The 16,450-nt window shown below is 36.7% G+C and overlaps 1 protein-coding gene across 2 annotated transcripts in view; it reads left to right on the forward strand.

Moving 5' to 3' along the window:
* The window catches only part of PTPRM (protein tyrosine phosphatase receptor type M), a 746,511-nt gene that overhangs the window by 373,873 nt on the left and 356,188 nt on the right, over window positions 1-16,450 (forward strand). For both annotated transcript variants that reach the window (XM_004385786.3, XM_012558215.1), the window contains 2 exons: window positions 7,168-7,476; window positions 14,291-14,400. In XM_004385786.3, coding sequence (XP_004385843.1) covers window positions 7,168-7,476; window positions 14,291-14,400 — 419 coding nt within the window. The remainder of the gene's footprint in view (window positions 1-7,167; window positions 7,477-14,290; window positions 14,401-16,450) is intronic.

Raw genomic sequence — 16,450 nt, forward strand, 5'->3', positions numbered from 1 at the left:
GAATTTTGTTCTACATTTATCTTCAGCTCTCTCTCTATTGTGATCCCTGTCTGGGCAGTCAGTGGTGGTAGCCGGGCACCATCTAGTTGTGCTGGACTCAATCTGGTGGAGGCCATGGTAGTTGTGGTCCATTAGTCCTTTGGACTACTCTTTCCCTTGTATCTTTAGTTTTCTTCATTCTCCCTTGCTCCAGATGGGGTGGGACCAGTGGAGTATCTTAGATGGCTGTTCATTTTCTTTATTAATTATGTTATGCCAGTTGAGCTGGATGTTCCCTGAGACCATGGTCCCCAGCTCTCAGCCTAGTAATTCAGTCCTTCAAGGAGTTTGGATGTATCTATGAAGCTTCCATGACCTTGCCTTGGTCAAGTTGTGCTGACTTCCCCAGTACTGTGTACTGTCTTACTCTTCACCCAAGTTACCACTTAACAATTCTCTAAAAAACAAAACAAAACAAAAACCTGTTGCCACTGAGTCGATTCAGACTCATAACGACCCTACAGGACAGAGTAGAGCTACCCCATAGAGTTTCCAAGGAGCGGCTGGTGGATTCTAAGTGCTGACCTTTTGGTCGGTAGTCAAGCTCTTAACCACTGTCGTTGTATCAGTACCGGGCCGTTTTGACTAGTGTAGCTGCATAGTAGGTTCTGAAGTCAGGTGGAGCAAGTCTCCTACTGTATTTTGTTGTTGTCGTTGTTGTTGTTCAGTAGTGCTATACTTATCCAGGGCCCCTCTCCTTTCCATATAAAGTTAATAGTTTTTCCATCTCGTTAAAGAATGCTGTCGGTATTTGGATCGGGATTGCATTGTATTTGTAGATTGTGTTGGGTAAAATTGACATTTTCACAATGTTGGGTCTACCTATCCATGAGCACAGTATGTTTTTCCATTTCTGTGGTTCTCGTTTGATTTCTTGCAGTCGTGTTTGTAGTTTTCTTTGTACAGGTCTTTTATATCCATGGTTAGATTTATTCCTAAGTCTTTTGTTTTTTTAGGGGCTATGATAAATGGTATTGCTTTCCTAATTTCCTTTTCATTGCTGTCTTTATTGGTGTACATAATCCAACTGATTTTTGTATGTTTGTCTTGTATCGTGCTACTCTGCTGACTCTTTCTATTAGTTCCAGCAGTTTTTTTTTTTTTTTTTTTTTTTTTGTGAAGTCCTTTGGGTTCTCTGTGTATAGTGCCATATCATCTGCAAATAGGGATAATTTTACTTCTTCCTTACCAGTTTGGATGCCCTTTGTTTCCTTTTCTTGCCTGATTGCTCTAGCTAGGACTTCCAGCACAATGTTAAATAGGAGTGGTGATAAAGGGCATCCTGTCTTGTTCCTTTTTTCAGGGGGAATGTTTTCAGCCTTTCTCTGTTAAGAATGATGTTGACTGTTGGTTTTGTATAGATGTTCTTTATTATGTTGAGGAATTCCCCTTCTAAATCTTTTTTATTGAGAGTTTTTATCAGGAATGAGTGTTGGACTTTACTGAATGCGTTTTCTGTGTCGACCGAGATGATCATGTGATTCTTTTGTTTTATTTATGTGGTGGATTACACTGAGTGATTTTCTAATGTTCAGTCATCTTGCGTACCTTTTATGAATCCCACTTGGTCAGGGTGTATTATCTTTTCGATATGATGCCGAATTCTATTGGCTAGAACTTTGTTGAGAATTTTTACATCTATATTCATGAGATATATTGGTCTGTAATTTTCTTTCTTTGTGGTGTCTTTGCCTGGTTTTGGTATCAGGGTTATGCTGGCTTCATAGAATGAATTTGGAAGTATCCCTTTCTTTTTCTATGTTCTGAAATAGTTTGAATAGTACTGGTGCAAGCTCTTCTCTGAATGTTTGGTAGAATTTTCCAGTGAAGTCATCTGGCCAGAGCTTTTGTTGTTGTTGTTGAGAGTTTTTTTTATTACCTTTTCAATCCCTTCTCTTCTTATGAGTCTGTTCAGATTTTCAACCTCAGTTTGTGTTAGTTTAGGTAGGTAGTGTGTTTTAGATATTTATCCATTTCCTCTAGGCTTTCAAATTTGTTGGAGTGTAGTTTTTCATAGTACTCTGTTATGGTCCTTTTTATTTTGGTTAGGTCTGTTGTAATGTCCCCCGTTTCATTTCTTATTTGGGTTATTTGCTTCCTCTCCTGTTTTTCTTTTGTGGTTTGTCGATTTTGTTGATCCTTTCAAAGAACCAACTTTTGGTTTTGTTGATTCTTTCTATTGTTTTTCTATTCTGTAGTTCATTTATTTCTGCTCTGATCTTTATTATTCCTTTCTTCTGGTGGCTGTGGGCTTCTTTTGCTATTCTCTTTCTATTTGTTTGAGTTGTATAGTTAATGTTTTGATTTTGTCCCTTTCTTCTTTTTTGATGGGTGCATCTGTTGCTATAAATTGTCCTCTGAGGACTGCCTTTGCTGTATCCCAAAGGTTTTGGTATGATGTGTTTTCATTCTCTTTCGATTCTATGAATTTTTTTATCCTATCTTTGATTTCTTCTATTACCTAGTAGTTTTTAAGCAAGGTGTTATTCACTTTCCATGTGTTTGATTTTTCTCCTTGCTCTTCCTGTTATTAATTTCTACTTTTATGATTTTATGATCAGAGAAGATGCTTTGTATTACCTCAGTGTTTTGGATTTTTTTGAGGGTTGCTTTGTGGCCTAAGATGTGGTCTGTTCTGGAGAATGTTTTCTGTGTGTTGGAAAAGAATATATACTTTGCTGCTATTGGGTGGAGTGTTCTATATATGTCTGTGAGGTCAAGTTGGTTGATCATGGCCTTTAGATCATCGATATCTTTGCTGAGTTTCTTTCTAGATGTTCCGTCCTTTACCAAGAGTGGTGTATTGAAGTCTCCTACTATTATTGTGGAACTGTCAATTTCTCTTTCCAGTGTTGTTAGAGTTTTATGTATTTTGGAGCCCTGTCATTGAGTACATAGATATTTATTATGATTATGTCTTCATGATGGTTATATGTTTTTTATGGTGGATTTTCTTTTAAAGTCTATTTTATCTGAGATTAGTGTTGTGACTTCTGCTGTTTTTTGGTGGCTTTTTCCTTGATGTATATTTTTTCCGTTCTTTGATTTTTAATATATTTATGTCTTTGTTTCTAAAATGTGTCTCTTGTAGACAGACTATTGATAAGTCCCGTTTTGTTTTTTTTTAATCAGTTCTGTCATTCTTTGTCTCTTTATGGGTGCATTAAGCCATTTACATTCAGTGTAATTATTGATAGGTGTGAGTTTATTGCTGTCATTTTGTAGTGCTTTTTTTCTGTGGTGCTGACACTTTCTTTGTTACTCTTACTCTTCTGTGTTGAATTACTTTTGTTTGTGGATTTTTTGTTTGTTTCATTTTTGTACATTTTGTGTTTACTGAGATTTAGTTTCTCTTCCTTACTTTGATGAGTAGGTTTGTTAACTTTCTCTGTGGTTACCTTAAAATTTACCCCTATTTTCCTAAGTTTAAACCAATCTTTTATTACTTGATATCGCCTTGACTTCCTCTCCATTTTTAAATTCTGTACCTACACCGCTTATTCCCTCTTTTATTGTTCTGTTGTTATTGTCATTTACAGATTGACCTCTCTGGTTCCCCACTGTAAATCTTTTAGTTTTGTTTTATCCTTTATTGTTCATTACCTAGGTTGGTATCTGACTGATGCTGTCTTGCTTCCTAGATTCAGGTTGTTGTGTGATGTTGTTGGTTCTCTTAACTGAAGGACTCCCTTTAATAATTCTTGTAAATTTGGTTTCGTTTTCACATATTCCCTTAATTTCTGTTTATCTGGTGTTGTCTGCCATCATATTTGAGTGAGAGTTTTGCAGGATATATTATTCTTGGTAGGCAATTTTTTTCTTTCAAGGTTTTATATATGCCATCCCATTGCCTTCTTGCCTGCATGGTTTCTGCTGAGTAATCAGAGGTTAGTATTATTGTTTCCCCTTTGTATGTGACTTTTCGTTTTTCTCCAGCTGCTCTCAGGAGGTTTCATTCGTCTTTGGTTTTAGTGAGTGTGTCTTGATGATTTTCTTCTGGGGTCTATCCTATATGGGGTTCATTGAGCTTCTATAGGTCAGCTTTTCGTCTTTCACAATATTAGGGAAGTTGTCTGTCAGCAAATCTTCAGTGGTCCTCTCAGTGAGCTGATGTTGTCCGGCTGAGTGACCGTGGCCTGTCGGAAAGCGGCGGAGGCCTCTTAGAGGGAAGAAGGGTTGGGGTAGGAAAGCACGTATCCCTCATTACTGGGTGCTCTGTGTCATGTTGGGGGCTCCTTGAACTTGCCTTCCTGTACTCCCTGTCCACAGTCCTTGGTGGCTGAGGTCCAAAATGGCAAATCTGGGCAGCAGTGAGCTGGTATCTCTCCGGCCAAGTGACCACGGCCCATTGCAAGCAGCGGAGGCTACATACAGGGAAGAAGGGTGGGGGTGGGAAAGCGTGTATCTGTGGTTACTGGGTGCTCCATCTCCTGTTGGAATCTCCGTGAAATTGCCCTCCTGTACTTCTTTTCTGCGTTCCTTGGTGGCTGTAGTCCAAGATGACGAATCCGTGCTGTGTTAGCTGGTAGAGGACTTCCACTCCGTAGCTCTCCTCGTTCTCTGTTCTCTTTCAGTTTCTTCTTCCATTCGGTGTTTGATCGAGTCTTTATTCCTTCCTTTGATGCTGAGGGTTTCCAGGATTGATGTTTTGTATCTATTTTACTTAGTTTTTCGGGTCTTTGCTGCAAAGGGACAGCATGGTGCTTCTGTCCATGGCACCATGTTGGCTCCACCTACTCCTTGGGGTGTTTTGTTCGCACTTGTCCTTCTACAGTTATTATAGGATGTAGTAGCATGAATGATCATTTTTATAGTTTGAACATATATGTGGCAGATAAATCCCATCTTACATATATAATACCAAAATTTTATTTCCTTTTAAACACTTTAGTTTATTGGAGGTCTCAGTGAAAGGGGGTGCCCAGAGTCACTTCTAGGTCCTCAGTGATGTAGAAAATAGACAGGAGGAATTTATGCACAAATGAGAATCATAGTTGTTCATAATCCAGACAAGTGTCTAACCCCAAGTACAGGCAGTGTTGTCCAGTAAAGCTGGATAGAGAATATGGTGCTGAAGTTTCTCCCTTTGTGTAATCAGGAGGAGAAAGGAGAGAGATTCTTCCCAGGACTTATTCTTTTGTCTCAAGAGTAATACATTGGCTTTGTATTATAATATTTTTAATATATATTTTAAAATATAGTATTTTACATTTTATTCTTTTTATTTTATATTATTATTTTTTACATTCTTTTAGGTGGAGCTTTAGGTATCATTGAGATCCTCATTTCTTTTATCTGATTGTCTTTATTTTGGAGGTGGCTCTGAGGAGAGTTGAACCACCATATTTTTAATTGTCAGACAGGTCTGAATTCAAGTGGCACACCCAAACCTGGACCTTGGTCAAGTTATTTAACTTGTGTTGGCCACAATTTTTACATCTGTATATAGAGAATAATAACATGTAGTCCAAGGATTATTTTGCAGAATGGAGAACACATACATAGAGGCAGTCCCCGGGTTACAAATGTCTGATTTAAGGACAACTCTTACTTGCTCTTTAATGTTACGTAAATTTGCCCACACCTTGAAACGATTGAACCAACCCCTACTCACAACAAATTCTTCATCACAATCACCTTCTCTTGCTGCAGGTGCAGCTTTTAAACCATTGAAAAAGCTTGAAGCCTTTCCTTGTATTAAAGTAAGGCTAAATAAGAACTGTGTGCGCCTGTTGCCAACTTAAAAATTCAACTTAAAGGCATAGTTAAGAACAGATCTGGTTCAAAACCCAGGGAGTACCCATATCTATAGGTATGTAAGAAACCCTGTTAAGACTTTGGCTGCTAATCGAAAGGCTGGCAGTTCAAATCTACCAGGTGCTCCTTGGAAACCTCATGAGGCAGTTCTCCTCTGTCCTGTAGGGTCGCTATGAGTCGGAATCAACTTGACGGCCGTGGGTTTGGTTTTTTGTTGTTTTGGAAGGACTCGTGGTTACCTTATACATAACAGAATGAAACATTGCCTCACCCTGTGCTGTCCTTGCGGTTGCTGGTAGAAGTACACAATATGTGGTAGCTACTATTAATTCTCAAGTTTTCCATGCTTTTTTTTTCCCTTGCCATTTGTAGATCTTTTTACACTTTAAACAAAAAAGATCATAATATTTTAGGTTAGGATCTTCCAAAATTACTGAAATGTAAACTTCTTAAAATAGTGTATAGCACATAGTAAATGTTCAATAAATATTATTTGTTTAGATTATTATATTTTCATCATTTTATAAACAAGTTTATGCTTTCTCTGTATATATTCTTTTAAACTATTCACAAATGCTTGTATTCCCTGTGTGTCATTTAGATTCTAAGTCTGAAACTCTACTCGGAACATGAGCTAAGCGAGAGTATTAGGACATTATCACTGATGGGCAAGAGCTGCTTTCACGTTGATTGTATGGAATTCTGTGCAAATCAAACCCCCAAAAGTCCTGAAGTTCTGAGCTTAAGTTTGTGCTCTCTCATTATTAGACTGTTTCATGCTGAATTCTCAGGTTTTACTAATGCATTTTCCAATAATATAATTGTAAATTAATTTTAAAAGATAAAATATATGCATCAAAAATTGGTTTCTTGTTATCAGAAACCGAAAGGAAAAGAGACTTAAATAAGATAACAGTTTGTTTCTCTCTAATGAAAAGTTTGGAAGTAGGTAGGGCTAGTAAGGTGGCTCAGGGATTAGCAGAGACCCCGGCTCCTTCTTCATGTTTGCTTTGAATTCTTAATGTGTAAACGCCTCATGGCTCATCACGGCTGCATGAGCTCTAGCCATCATATCCTCAGTCTAGCTAAGGGGAAGAGAGAAGAAGCAAATAAGCCTCTTTTTTTAAGGAAACCTTCCAGAAACTGTTCTTATCTTGTACTTTAGTCACATGGCCACACCTTGCTGCAGAAGAGGGCGAGAATTTTAGACTTTATTCTGGACGACCTTCTGCCCAGCTAAAATTTAGAGATCTTACAATTCATGAAGAAGAGGAGACCAGATATTGGGAACAAATAGGAATGTCTGTGACACTTGGTCTTACTGGAGCTTTTATAATTCTTTTCTCTTATGTTTTCTTCTTTTCTAAATAGATCCCATGCGCGGCCCAAGAAAACTGGAAGTGGTAGAGGTCAAATCTCGACAAATCACTATCCGCTGGGAGCCGTTTGGGTATAACGTAACTCGTTGTCATAGTTACAATCTCACAGTCCGCTACTGTTGCCAAGTTGGAGGACAGGAACAAGTTCGAGAAGAGGTCAGCTGGGATACGGACAGTTCACACCCTCAACACACGATCACTAACCTGTCTCCATACACCAATGTTAGCGTGAAACTCATCCTCATGAATCCCGAGGGACGGAAGGAAAGCCAAGAACTCGTGGTGCAGACAGACGAAGATCGTGAGTACTTTACATGATATGTTTATGTGAAATACATTCTTTCAAAACGCATGTTTCTTAAAATTTGACGTATTTATAATGAAAATAGAAAGAAAGAACTACTTAATGTATTGAATATTATAAATGCGTGTCTGTGCTTCTGTATGCTTATGTACTGATTGAAAAAGGGTAAAGTAATAAAGATGTGGAATTGTATTATAATTCTTTATTATTCATATAATTACTATTCTATGTATAATAATTCTGTATTTCTCTTAATACTTAGTTCAAGATTTATTATCATATTGAACTAAAGACTTGTTTTTAGTATTCCATCAGATTATTTATATGAAATGCTTATTTAAATATATTTTAATGGCATTCTGAAATATTTTTCATAGTTCAGATAAAAATTAAGCAGTAAATAGAGGCTGCTCTGCTTCTCACCACAGTGCTGAGAAACGGCATCATTAAGTTAACGATCATGGAGTACATCGTTTTTCTCATAGGAACAATGCCATAATTGGATATTACCTTAACAATCAAGGACTTATCAAATAAACCATGTATGTCACCAGCAGTTCATCCAAAAAGCAAATACACAATTAGAATAAACCTCTAAAATAATTTAAAGTAGTAAAAGTATGCCTTGAATCCCATAGCAGGATATAAATTTGCTTTTACACTGATTATTCAGAGGACCCCGTGTACAATAAAATGTTCATATAGCACATAAAATACAATACTATTGTATCATATATTTGACCTAAAATTCACATGCCAGGCATCAGAATAAGTGGCAAAGAAGTTGGGAAGCCCATTAATTGAATAAGCTTACTTATTCCTAGGAAAAATAGATGTTTAACTTTTTCTCTCTTTATGCAGCATGATTTTGATGATTGATTAAAACATGAATTAAATGTCTGTCAGTAATCTTTATTTTATTTAACGAGCTAAGAAAGCATTTTTGAGTGTTTATTCCCTGCTCCACACCATGCATATAGCTGTAGAAGAAAAATGTGGAAGAAGTCAGAGTAGATGTTGAGCTCACACCTCTTAGTCCTCCTCTTGTGTGGACCCTCCGGTCCTGTCTGCCTTGGTTGCTCTCCAGGGCCTTCGGACAGCTGTTTTACTAGCGTTGTTTTTGTATGATACACGTGTACTTTCATCTGAGTGTGATGTCAGTCAGTCTTTCAAGGCTGAAACTGGAAGCCCTGTTTCCATTTCTTCCAACTCCTTGTCTCCAGGAAATAAAGTGTCAGCATTGTCAGCAAGCCATCTGACCATTTCCCCGCCCGCCTTTCTACATTAATCTGTTCCTCGCTCCTGCCGTTTCTACTTCCAGAATATTAGATTGTTTTTTTCTCTCCGCTTCCACTATTTAGATCCTCATTATTTTATGCTGAAATGGCTGTAACAGTTTCTAAGCTTTCCTTGTAATTTCAGTCTTTTCTAGTTCTAATGCCCCCTACTCACTCACTAAATGAATCTTTAAAACACATTTTCATCATGTAGCTCTCTCCAGGAGAGCCTTCAATGGCCAAGTCTCTCTAAGTCTCCTATACTCTTGGCTTGTGCTCTAAAGCTAATTATCCTGCAAAGGTGTCACCTCCACGCTGGTTGCATAGCAAGCTCGATACATACTCATTTTTCCTCATTCTAGCATCTCTTCTAAATGTCTTTCCACCTGGTGTCTCGTAATTGCATGTCCTTTTCTGTCCCTCAAAGTTCTCCTCAGGTTTCAAGTTCTCCATAAAGCTGTCCCCAACTGTTCCAACCCATATTATTCTCATCCTTCTGACCTTATTTGTACTTATAAGAGCCTTAAATCCTGAGCCTCAATCTCCTGTATGAGAAGTGAGGATAACAAAAGTTCTCAGGCAGGTAGGTTAGAGTTAGAAGAAATTTACCTAGAGCTGGTTGTAGCTTCCAGGGAATGGGCAGTCAATATATGATGGTTGTTATTATTATTATTAGATGATTCATAGCAGTTCATTATGATATTGTTTTCTCATTATTTTCTATATGAATTTTTCTTTAATTGTAAACTGCTTGAGAGAAGAAACCACTTGTTTTTCTGCTACAGAAATAATTGTGGTGTCAAGTAGTTAATAAACACAAAAGCACTTTATTAGTCTCTAAATGAAATATTGTTGATAAGCGTTTAATTCATGTTTTAATCATTTCTAGAGATGAGAAGATATATATTGCTGCAGGATGAACCCACTCAACATTTTTGAGTTTAAAATTGGGAGCTGACATCAGCTAGGAATTCTGTTTAGTTCTGTAAAAATGCAAGTTCAGAGTCACATATAAATTTTTTGTTTGTTTAAATTTTTATTGCTAGTCCCGTAAGTCTGGCATGCACTACATCCAGATAAAGATCTACTGTTCTCCTAGCACACAGGTGTTCAGTTAATTTGAAAAGCTTTTATTTCAAATTAAAATTGCTTTTAAAAAAAGAACTGATGAGTAGCGTCTGGGGTCTTAAAAGCTTGCAAGCAGCCATCTAAGATACATCTACTGGTCCCATCCAATAGGAAGCAAAGGAGAATGAAGAAAACCAAAGACACAAGGAAAATTTTAGTCCAAAGGACTAATGGGCCACGTGAACCACAGCCTGCACCAGCCCAAGCCTAGAAGAACTAGATGGTGCCTGGCTACCACCACTGACTACTCTGACGGGGATCACAATAGAATGTCCTAGACACAGCAGGAGAAAACTGTAGAACAAAATTCAAATTCACACACAGACACACACACACACACACAGACACACACACAAAAGAGTAGGCGTACTGGCCTTTCAGAGGCTGAAGGAACCTCAAGACTATGGCCCCCAGACACCCTGCTAACTCAGAACTGAAGCCACTCCTGAAGTCCACCTTTCAGCCAAAGATTAGACAGGCCTATAAAACAAACAATAACACATGTGAGGAACATGCTTTTTAGTTGAAATACACGAGACCAAAAGGGCAACATCTGCCCAAAAGCAAAGAGGAGAAGGCAGGAAGGGACAGGAAAACTGGACAAATGGACACGGGGAACCCAGGGTGTAAAGAGAAAGGGGGGAGTGCTGACTCTACGTGGCGATTGCAGCCAGTGTCACAAAACAATTTGTGTATATATTTTCGAATGAGGAGAAAAAAAATTGGACTTCAAGAAAGACAGAGAGAAGAAGTCAGAAACAGAATAACTGTCAAACAGTAGCGAGTTTGAAGACAAATTAATGGTGAGGTCATTTTATCTACGTTAACAAAGGCTACAAATTATTGAACATTGTGACTTTTATTGTAGCATAATATTTTTACTGTAATATTGGTTATTTCAACAAAAACTATGTGGAAAAATATTTATATTTTTTATTAATCTTTAGAGTATCACTTCCTAGTATAGGACTGAGTTTCACAAACTCAGATATTGTGACCATATATCCCAAATCCTGAATTCCTCTAAATAGGTACTAGACTGAAATTCCTGTGAGTCACTTTCTTCCGTAATTTAATAAACTTTTCTGTATGTATATGTATATATATTTTTAAGCCTCTCTTAGGTGTGTTCCTGACCTAAAAAAGTTACATGAATCCCACTTAGGTCTTCCTGTCTACATTCTCCTGATACCATCCATTACAGGGTCTCCTCCAGTACATTTTAATAAATGAATCCTTTTAAATGTCCTCTGATCAGTATCATTTTGAATTCCCACCTTTTTTGTTTGTTTACTATTTTAGTCTCATTTATATTAATGGGATGAAACAAAAGGGTTTTTTTCCTAAGCTTTTACTTTCTTTATGTCTGTGCGTAGGTTAGTAAATATTTTCAATTAAGAAATATCACAAAATAACAGCCGTTCATCAGAGTTGTTTTGGTATTGTAGAAAACTGATAAATGATCATAATGAACACTTTCAAGGTAAAGAAGAGACTCAGAGCCTGGCATTATAACTGCTTAAATACTGTGTTTTCTTTGCTTAGATGTAGTCTCACATAAGTTCTCTTAGTCTAGGACAATTATTTTCATATTTATTGATTATTATTTAGAGTTTGGACATTAAAAATAAGTTAGTCTGACTTCTTCATTTTATAAATCAGACAACTGAAACACAGGGATATCCAATGATTTATCCAAATTATGTAGTGTAAGTATTGGAGCGTCCTAAGTCAGAACCCAGGCCTCCAATCTGAGTTAGTTTTTTGTTTTTCCCTACAAAACTACACTTAGCTCTATTTAGAGGAACTGTAAAATATCCTACATCGAACTTTAAGTAGCCCCTAAATTAAAAAATCTAGACTTTTCTTTTGAAATTCTAGATAATCTTTCCAACCTCTGGAGATCTTACCAACACTTAAAACACTACTTGTATAGTTCCACAATCAAAAACATTTCTCCAACCACTTTTTTAAAGATAGCTTTATTTATTTAAATGCCACAAAATTCACCCATTTGATTGTACAATTTAGTAGCTTTTAGTATATTCAGAATTGTGGAAACCATCACCACAATCAATTTTGGAACATTTCATTACCTGCAGAAGAAACCCCACACCCATTAGCTGTCAACCCAGTCCCAGCCCCAGACAACAACTAATCTACTGTCCGTTTCTGCGGATTTGCCTGTTCTGGACATTTCATAAAAATAGAACTCTGAATATGGGGTCCTTTGTGACTGGCTTCTTTCCTTCAGCATAATTTTTCCAAGGTTCATCCATGTTGTAGCATGTATCAGTACTTCATTTGTTTTTATTCCCAAATTATATTCCATTGTATGAATATACCATTTTGTTTATCCATTTGTCAGCTGATGGACTTTTTTTCCCACTGGCTGTTATGATTTATGTTACTGTGAACATTTACATACAAGTTTTTGTATGGATATGTGTTTGCATTTTTCTCAAGTAGACAGGTAGGAGTTAGTTACTAGATCATATGGTACACCTTTGTGTAACCATTTGAGGAACTACTGGACTATTTGCAAAGTGGCTGTATCATTTTTCATTCTATCCAGTAGTATATGAAGGTTCCAATTGCTCCACGTCCTCACCAACACATATTATTATCTGCCTTTATGAATATAGCCATCCCAGTGGGTATGAAATGGTATCTCATTGTGGTTTGATTTTCCTTCGTCTGATGGCTGATGATGTTAAGGATCTTTCAGGTGCTTGTCGAGCATTTGTATGCCTTCTTTGGAGAACTGTCTACTCAGATCTTCTGTCCATTTTTAATTGGGTTATTTGTCTGATTATTATCGAGTTTTAATAGTTCTCTGGGTATTCTAGATACAAGTCCCTGGCCAGATATATGATTCACAAAAACTTTCTCCCATTCTGTGTTTTCTTTTTACTTTCTTGATAGTTTTTCACTTTGATGATGTACAGTTTATCTGTATTCTCTTATTTCTTGTGCTTTTAGTGTCATATCTAAAAAGCAGTTGCCTAATCCAAGGTCATAAAGAGTGACACCTGCATAGTCTTGTAAGAGTTTTAGCTCTTAAATTTAGGTCTTTAATCCACTTTGATTTAATTTTTGTATATTGTGTGAAGTAAGGATTCAACTTCATCTTTTACATGTGGTTGTCTGTTTGTCCCAACACCATCAGTTGAAAGATTGTTCTTTCCTCATTGGATTTTCATAGCGCCCTTGTTGAAAATCAATTGACTGTAAACGTGAGGGGATATTTGTGCTCTTTCAATTCTATTCCTTTGATCTGTATGTCTGTCCTTATTCTGGTACCATACTGTCCTCTCGATTACTGTAGCTTTGTAGTTAAGTCTTAAAATTGGAAAGTGCAAAACCTCTCCACCCACTTTTTGTTCACTCACTCCATCACCAAAACTTTTTATCATGTACCTACAGATATATGTATATTTATAAATAGTACAGACATATTAGTCTATAAATAGGATAGACATACTAGTACCTTAAATCATGTATAATAAAAAGCTTACTCAAAAACTGAATATAAAATGAAAAAGATGAGACACATAATATTTTAAAAATAATTTTTAAATATTATTTTATGGAAAATTGGCAGGTAAGTTTTCATCTTTCCTTATGTCAATTTGATTTTCTTGAAAACTAATCAGAAATGTTGTATATTTTATGTGTTGAAAAAATGGCATCAAACTTCCCCAAACCTGCTATACTATCTGTTATACTAGTAATTATACTATAAATAAAACTCAGTATATTTCAAATATATATTATTATTTCATCTGCATCATATATTAATACATTAATACATAAATGAATTTATGATGATTTATATAGATGTCATTTATTTTCACTTTTTAGTATTTATCATAATAATTTATTAAACCATTTGGTTTGTTTTCAAATTATTAATATGAAAGTGCTGCTCCATTAGCATTCTTGCCACACACATACAAGAAATTTACTAGAGAATCTACATGAAGGTAAGATTATTGGGTCATATGATATGTGCATCTTTAACTTTACTAAATACTGCCACATTGTTCCCAAAGGGGGGCTGTTCCAGTTCATGCTCTCACCAAGTACTGGTGAAAATTCAGATAGTTCCAATCCTTTTTCATTTAATTTTGATGAAAAAGTTTATTTAAAAGGTAATTATTGAGCTCTATCTAATTATTTCAAACTTTAAAGAAAATATGATGAAATTATTTTCTATTAAGAGAATATAGTTAAAATGGTTTTAGATTTCATATTTTTAAAATAACACTGATTGTATCTATAGACTATTAATATCTTTTATGTCAATGAAAGATTAAAACCTATCAAGTCTAGAAAAATTTACTTTTTTTTTTTTTTTAAATTTTGGTTTATTATTCAAACATTCATCCTCCCACCCCGTTTAGTCCCAGGTGCTGTTCCTACTGAATCCATCCAAGGAAGTACGTTTGAAGAGAAGATATTTCTTCAGTGGCGAGAACCGACTCAAACATATGGAGTAATCACTTTATATGAGGTAGTATATACATCATTAGTAATTTATTTTTATTATAATTTCTTATGATAACTAGGCTGTTATTAAAAATTCATAATGACATAGTGCCTTATAAGAAGTTTAATGACTTCAGTGTTTATAAAGGGTAATTTATAGAAACAAAAAACTTAAAAACACATTTTTGAGTTATGGATAATTTCAAGATGCATATTTACAATATTTGGATGTTTCTAGGTGATATGTTATCATATGTTAAGACACAGTATAACATCAAATAATCACTTTTATTTAAAACAACTAAGTATTTTGAAGCCTACATTGACTAGGAGGCAACCACAGAATCCTGTCCTTGTTTAGCTGTGAAATATTTTACTCCTGAATTATAAAGGAACACTTATTATCCAGTTAGCAAAGTCCATAAAAAATGCGTCAGGAATTACAATGCAATAGTCTTTTAGTTTCTTAGTATTAGCAAAACATCCTTTAGACTTCTGTGACACAGTTTTGTCTACGGAGGCTTATCAAATGGTTGAATGATAGACAGCAGAGAAGACTGATGAATTGTTCAAGGAAAAAACCACCACACTAACGGGTGACAGTCATCATCACATCTGTGTGAGCATCATTTCACCGTGCTATTGTCATAGAAACAAATAGATGCGTTTTTTAAGCTAGCATTGATTTGAATGCAAATTCAACAAAATTATATGTTGTTAGGTTTCTGAGAACCTCGGCAGTTCCCCACGTGGAACGTGTGCACTTGAGTACCTCTCAGCACTGCCGGCGAAAAGCCTGAGCAGATGAAGCTGTCAGAGCAGTGATCACTGCGAAACCCTCCCACCCCATGGCCTCACACTTGTGTTTCCTTACAGCTTTGAAAAATTGGTATTGAAATGCAAAAGAAAAATTTTAATTGGAAGCTAAATGAAGTAAGATAAAAGCAAAAATTTGATTTCAGTGCGAAGTTATTGATGCTGTTCATTGTAAGAGAATGGGGTGTTATAAAAACTTTCGGCTCAGCTCTTACGGAGCTAGGTTTATGATCAAATCAACAAGTTTATACTTTTTCCCTCAGTGATCATACTTTTTTAGTTAATCTCTTTGGCCCTATGACCCTTTGCTAGTCTCAGTCTGGTAGATTTTTGCTTAAGAATATAGGGACTTTTTTCTAGAAAAGATACAGTCTATGAAACCACAGTTAAGTTCCGAGAAATAAGTTCACCCATCCTAAAAGCCAGATGTTGATATCTAGTCAGACAGAAAATAATATAGTAGCTCCCCGGCACCTTATCCCCAGGGGATACATTCCAAGACCCCCAGTGGATGCCTGAAAGCACGGATAGTACCGAACCCTATATAGACTGTTTTTTTTCCTATACATACATACTTTTCACTTAAAGGAAGCCCTTTAAGCCTTCTCTTTGGCATATCCAGATTGCCAGCGTTGATACTCCTGCACTTTGGGACCATTATTAAGTAAAACAAGGGTTCTCTGAACACAAGCGCTGTGAAACAGCGACAATCCATCTGATAAGCGGCGGATCCTAAGTGACTAAGGGGCGGATACGTCTACAGCGCGGGTGCGCTGGACAAAAGGGTGATTGACGGCCCGGGAGGGACGACGCAGGATGGCCCAAGACGCCATCAGGCCATTCCGAGCGGCACCTAGTTAAAACACATGAATTGTTACTTTCGGACCGGTTTACCACCGGTCACTGAAACCGAGGAAAGCGAAACCGCTGGTGAAGGGGGTCTACTGTAGCATATTCTTTCTCTGTAACCCTACTGAACATTTAACTTTGCGTATAAGTAACTTTAACATGAAAACGATAGAACAGTAACTCAGAAGAAGAGCCTGAATCTCCCTGACTTGGGCAGCCAGGATCCCCCAGCCGAACATGATCTAAATGCTAGTACAAGGGGAAATGCGCGTGTGTCATAAATCAGGGTGTTAAAATCCCGTGTGCATGAGCTGAGCAACCTGGTTCCTTTGTCTAGGCACCAAAGGGGAAATGGCAAATGTGTGAGTCAGGCTTCAGGGCCTAAGTTTTCTGACCACCAGGTCTTGTTC

Source organism: Trichechus manatus, unplaced genomic scaffold (genome assembly GCF_000243295.1).
Source record: "Trichechus manatus latirostris isolate Lorelei unplaced genomic scaffold, TriManLat1.0 scaffold00146, whole genome shotgun sequence".
Taxonomy (NCBI): domain Eukaryota; kingdom Metazoa; phylum Chordata; class Mammalia; order Sirenia; family Trichechidae; genus Trichechus; species Trichechus manatus.